This window comes from Verticillium dahliae, genomic scaffold (assembly GCF_000150675.1).
Source record: "Verticillium dahliae VdLs.17 supercont1.27 genomic scaffold, whole genome shotgun sequence".
NCBI classification, from domain to species: domain Eukaryota; kingdom Fungi; phylum Ascomycota; class Sordariomycetes; order Glomerellales; family Plectosphaerellaceae; genus Verticillium; species Verticillium dahliae.
Window position 1 is genome coordinate 156244 of NW_009276928.1, and position 6000 is coordinate 162243.

Here is a 6000-nt window from a genome sequence, read left to right on the forward strand (position 1 = left end):
TCTGAAGTATGGGCTATCAACCTCATATCCGCTTCGGGAACGCCAGCCCAAGAGTGCATCATGCAGCATCTCAAGACGAGCATGCCTCTTTAGCACTCAAGCATCCATTTTGTTTGATACTAAGACTACCCAGCACGCGAGCGGTCCACGGAAAGCTTTACCAAGTCATACCATCGTCATTGCAGTTCATCAAATATAGCGTCATCACAGATCGCTGTCGTCGTGAGGCCCAATCGCCAACCCCTCCAGCTCCTTGGTCAGCACCTCGAGCGGGCGGAAGGTTGTCTTGAAGCACCGGGGCTGACCCCCAATCTTAACAATCCGCACAGGTACGCTCTTTTCCTCGGGCGGCACGTCCCTGCCCTCGGCGAGGGCGCGCTCTTTCTCCATCTGCGCCACACTCTTGACTTCATCAAAGTCGCCCTTGACTCCAGTCTTTTCTTCATTCCATATCTCAAAGTACGGATAGCCGTGGCGGGCATACTCTTCGCCATTGACGGGAGTCGAGGGTGCTGGTAACCCGGTGACGGCAGAGTAAGACGCTACATCGAGAATTTGCAAGTTCAGCATGATGGATGCCGAAGAATCCCATGAGTCGGCGGGATAGGCGTCTGGGTTAATGGTCTGGGTGATGAGGCCACCCGCGGCGATTCCCATCTCCTTCACCACAGCCTTGGGCTGGGGCGTAGGTTTGGGCTGGTCAGGTCCGTGTCGCACGCTTCTGAGTACGCTCATGGGAGCTGGTGGTGGTGGCGGTGGCGGCCCGCCTCCGGAAACCATGGTGGAGCCTTCATCAGCACCAAAAGACAAGTTCTCACCCAAGTCATACTGCATGTCTGCCATGAAAGCGTGAGCGACACCGGGAGCGGCACTGAAACCTGAGAGCAACAGTTAGTAAGGAGGAATAAGTGAAATTGAGCATAACGAGTGACGACTGTGCGAAATGGCATGTCTCTTAAGATAGACCCAGCCAGTAGAATGGATCAGAGCACAGCTGTGACTTGAGTGTTGGGCAAAGATTGATTTTAGTGACCTACTTTGGAAAGGGACTGTCCTGGCGACAGGGAAATCACGGCGCGCTGGAGGTGGCCGATTCTTCACAGACAAAGTTGAAAAGTAGGGCGGGAAGTAGACATCGCCAAGCTTGACGTCGTTGTCGAAACTGATGGAGGCGTGGCGAGATCCAACAGCCGAGGCGGCACTGTCGTTGTGGTCGGAGAGGACTTGGTCGCCGAGCGCAATGTCAAACTCATCGCGGATGACCTTTTTGACGTCTTCCCACGTGCTTTCGGCGGTGATGCCGCGGTCAGCTAGCTTGAAGGTGCGTGTGACGACCCTTTGCTCGCGGTCCTCGTAGCGAACGTCGAACTGGGTAGGGGTGTTGCGCTTGACGGGGATTATCTCGATCTGGATGCCGCCAACCTTTTCCTCGCCGGTCACCTGGGCTTCGACAGCAAAACCGGAGCCCTTGGGCTGGGCGACAAACTGACGAATCTTGCCGTCCTCGGAGACGATGCCATCGAGCCAGGGTTGACCAGGGACAACCATGTAGTCTTGGATCTGTTTCGAGGCGCGCAACATGCGAGCGCGCTTCTGGCGGGTCTTATCGTTTTCCGTCATTGGGAAGCCCGAGACGGCATTGACACCGCCAACGTAGATCTTGATGGCAAAAGGATGGTTGGCGTGAAAGGCAATCCACATGGCCTCGCGCTGGTACATGGGGAAGAAAAGCCCGCCCTTCTGAACCATGTTGACAGGGAGGTTGCGTGCATAGTCGCGAACGCGGTAGAGCGGGAATTGACCGCAGGACGGCGGTAGTGCATTGATATCCTGGTTGTCGGGAACGCGGATGGTGCGATTGAGGGTGAGGGTCAAGGCATCTTTGGTGTTTCCGTGGGCGACGGTGATCGAGCCAGGGCGGCTATACCCGTGGTCATGATCAAGGCTGGGCAAGCTGACCGTGAGCTGTCTATTGCCTGGCAGTGTCTCGGTGCTGTTCTCTACAGCATTGGATTCGGGGAGGACGTCGACAATGTCGTCCCCTGGGGGTGGAACGGTGATAATGACCATGGTAAATGGTTTGGTCGGGGGGGGGGGGGGCTGCTGCTGGCGACAGATTGTATGCACGTTTGCAGGTTGGGTCAAGTGAAAAGATGAAATGATGGTACTATTAGAGAGGTAGTTTAAGGGACGAGGAAATCATCTTTTAAATATGAGTGGCAAACGAGCCGCTTGGCCGCGTGGGTGAAGCGGCAGAGAGGGGTATGAAACCTGGGGATGGCAGAACGGGATGTCGCCTGGAGTCTTAGGCTTTCCAAAGTGAGGCAGCCGGGTGAGTCAAGGCAGCCAAGAAGGCTTGCTCTAAGGATCTAAGGATCAAAAGAGCAAGCGCGGCTTCCTCATACGCTCAGGCAGGTGTGTCCTGATGTCGCAAAGATAGGCAGGAAGTGCCGTGTGTCGTAGGCAGGGCGCAACGAACAAGCTTCGTACCTTGCACTTGCAGCTCGAGCTTTGGCAGTTGCGACGGAGGCTGAAGGACAACGTTGGCTGCCTCAACTGGCGTGATGCCACGCGGTCTGCCATTGGTCGTAATCAGTCGGGGTAGAGCTGCCTGGAGACTTTTGATTGGCGCCAGGACCAGCTGGACTTCAGGCACCAATTGTGAGATGGCTATCCTTCTCTCGTGCTCCGGCGTCTTCACTCTTCTTCTTTCCCTCCTCTCCATTGTCGCCTTCCAGTTGCGAACATGACGAATCAACTGGTTGATTTCTGAATCCGTCTGCCTGCAGTCAACTTCTTTGACGCATGGCGTGGCTGGAGCATATGGCATCAATCACCCGCACCAGCTCGCCTCAACGGGGTGGCTCGAGCACATAGTCGATATATATGTAGCGCACTCGTCATCTCAGATTGCTTTCTACCGAAGCCCACGAACGGAATCGATCGTATGCCGACTCTGTTGCGAATGTGCCAATACTCAAGACTTTTTCTCGGTGCAAAGATCTCATACGAAAGCCTGCAATTATCAAAACTGGCTTGAACGGAGCCTCCTACAACTTTGGATGCCATGTAGACAAGCATCACCAAAGCCTATGGGATCATCCAACTGCAACAACAACGCCCAGCAGCCCATCTGCTGCTACTTGGCCCGACGAACATGGTCTGCGATGGACGTCTGGCGCTTTTTGTCTCCCTTGGCACCCTTGGCACCCTTGGACGCGTGCTGTTCGGCACTGCCCTCCGTCGCCGCATGCTTGGTAGGCGTGATCTTGTCTGCTTCCTTTTTCGCCCTCTTCTTTGGCGGCTCACTTTCCTGGTCGTGGCCATGGTCGGCATGCTCGCCATCGTCGCTCTCGAACACGTCCATCATTTCACCGTCGACGCCATCGAACATGTCCCTCCAAGTCCCGTCCGCCACCTCATCGTCCGCCCCGTGCAGTCCAACCCCGTACGCCTTTTTCGTTGCGGCCAAGCACGCTGTTCGTCTCTCGTTGAAGTCAAACATGGGCTTCGGATATGTGCCCTCCTCCCTATCGTCGAGGCCATTGCCGCCAAGCTTGACTCCGGCTTTCTTAAGATCAGGCTTCGGCGCCTTCCACGGCTCGTAGATGTACTTAGCGTCCAGGTCCTTCAGCTCCGGCACCCATCGTCGCACAAAGAGTCCCTCCTTGTCCCACTTCTGCCCGAACGACACTGGGCTGTAACATCGGAAGTATTGGGAAAAGAAGGCTGCGCAGCTCAACCACTGCCAGTTTCCTGCGTTGCACGCCGGCTCATGATCAATGAGCCATTCCTCAAACACCTCGCAACCGCGCTCCCAGTCAATGTAGCATCCGCCCCGCGTCAAGAAACACGCCACCGAATGCCGGCCGAGATGGTGGATCCAGCCCTCCTCCGCCAGCTGTCGCATTAGAGCATCGATCCACGGGAATCCCGTCTGTCCAGCCTTCCACCGACGGAACCACAGGTCCGCCTCTTCAGAGTCAACATGATACTCCCCCGTGATGAGTCCAGTCTCTGTGTTCACCTTGCTCGGCAGATGCCAAGGAATGAATCGACAGTACGCATTGCCCCTGGTCTGCTCAAACTTGTAACCCAGCGCTGCCTGTGCAGCAAAATACATGTCGCGGAACAGCAGCTGGCCCGTCAGGCTCTCCGGCGGACCTGATGCCCCCTTGCCAAATGCCTTTACTGCATCTACAGCTTGCCAGTAGAACTCCCTGACAGACAGTGAGCCGAAGTGCATGTGCGGAGACAAGAGCGTCGTCGACTGCGGCTCAAACGCCGCAGGGCTTGTCTGCGGCTTGCGGAACGTGGCCGCGTACTTAACGTCCTTCATGACCTCTTTCAGAGTCTCCAGTGCTCTCGACTCGCCCCCTCGGTGTGGTGTGGTGGCGCTTGGGAAACCAAGTTCTTCCATTGTTTCGATGCCAAAGTCGCCATTGGGCCCGGCTATGCTCGCGTATCCTTGGTCTCCAGCCTCAGCAGTCCTCTGCGCGGCATTAAAGTCTGGCGTGGTGTTCGGCCTTTCCTGCTCGAAGTCGACTGGCATCTCTCCCGGATCCGGCAGCTTCGTGGGCGCCGCCACGGGCCGCGGGATGTCGCCGACCCGAGAGCCGGCTTTCTGCAGCTGTGACATACTCATCGTCGGCTTGCCTCCGTTCGCTCTGACGATATCGTCGCTGTCCCACAACGTCCTACCGCTACGCATGATGACTTCGACACCGGCCTCCCGCGCCGCCGCCACGACGACGCCATCCCTCTCACGGCCGTACGAATCTGTGTCCTTCTCGAAAACAAGGTGCGTTACCTTCCAGGCTTTGAAAAGCTTGGGGAACAGCGTCTGTGGACCCTCGCGCAGTACAAAGAGCTTCGACTTGGGATTCAGCTTGGTGATCGAAGCCGAAAGGTCATTTTGGCAGTCCAGTCTGCATTGATTAGCCGCGAGCACACATGAGTCCGATGCTCGATCATGGTCAGAACAGTGGCATCGACCAGCCAGATGACAGACTTACAGATACTGCCACCGGTTCAGGCCGCCGCGCGCGCGGTACACGTAGTGCGGATCCCATGTAAACACAGGGCCACAGCACCGCCGGCTCGAGCTCCAGCGCCGCCGTCAAGGGCAGGTGAATCGTGCAGCCGCAAGTCGGTGCGGAACCAGTAAATGACTCGGGGTCCCGCCATGCTTCACCGGGCAGCTAAGTCGAACTCCGTGTCGTGATGTGTGTCTCGCCTGTTTTTTTCATTCAGCTGCGATGACTCTCGGCGCTCCACGGTAAGCGTTCAGCAAAGGATGGCGTGCTCGTCTGATCTCGTATATGTCGGTACTAGTCTACTGCAGTCTCGATCGTGAAGTCGTTGTCGTGCGCTGCCACGGGTGATCTGGATCGGCCAGAGTACGTCAGTGTCAGAAGAAACACAACGCGCGCGCACGGCATTTCTGTCTGTAAACTCTAGAACCCGTCCACGTATGCTCATGCCATTGGAGACCCCTCCTCCTAGTCCTAGCCATACCTCCTCGCAGCCGAAAAGCGTCGGCGCCGCACACCCGCTTCCTCAAACATGTGCCCCCAGCGAGCCTGCAAAGTCAATGACATCAAGAGTCTGACCCCCTTCTAGTCCCACCCACCAAGCCTTCCCCCAATCTGATCAGGCCGCCGGGGGGACGGAACCGTGCATCTGCATAGCAAAAGAGGCAGCAAGCATACCGAAGAGAGCCAGGGCGTCATGTAGCACTCCCCTACCGAACTTTCTTTTCAATACAAGATGCAGTCGACCCTTGTTTCTTTCAGCCCAGCACTTCGTTTTGCTTCCTTTTTTCATGTGTGTTGTCTCCATCGTGCGCGCGCTGCTGCAACTGCACCGCTTCGCTGGCGTCACGCGTCTCTGGACCACTCACTCACTTACTCACCACCACACTGCCACGTCCTCCCACCACGCCCGAATTTCCCGATCGCATCTGGATCCGAACCCCACGTGTCCGCCTTCAGCCAATGT

At 56.7% G+C, this 6000-nt stretch overlaps 2 protein-coding genes across 2 annotated transcripts; both read right to left on the bottom strand.

Annotated features, from left to right (window-relative positions):
• Positions 1-204: 204 nt before the first annotated feature.
• Positions 205-2070, bottom strand: VDAG_09759 (uncharacterized protein; the record flags this gene model as incomplete). The annotated part of the gene is made up of 3 exons (XM_009654618.1): positions 205-678; positions 819-934; positions 1038-2070. 3 exons carry the CDS (start codon positions 2068-2070, stop codon positions 205-207), a joined length of 1623 nt encoding a protein of 540 aa, XP_009652913.1.
• A 1069-nt stretch (positions 2071-3139) lies between these two features.
• VDAG_09760 (cryptochrome-1) lies at positions 3140-5187 on the bottom strand (the record flags this gene model as incomplete). The annotated part of the gene is made up of 2 exons (XM_009654619.1): positions 3140-4965; positions 5055-5187. 2 exons carry the CDS (start codon positions 5185-5187, stop codon positions 3140-3142), a joined length of 1959 nt encoding a protein of 652 aa, XP_009652914.1.
• Between the last annotated feature and the right edge of the window lie 813 nt (positions 5188-6000).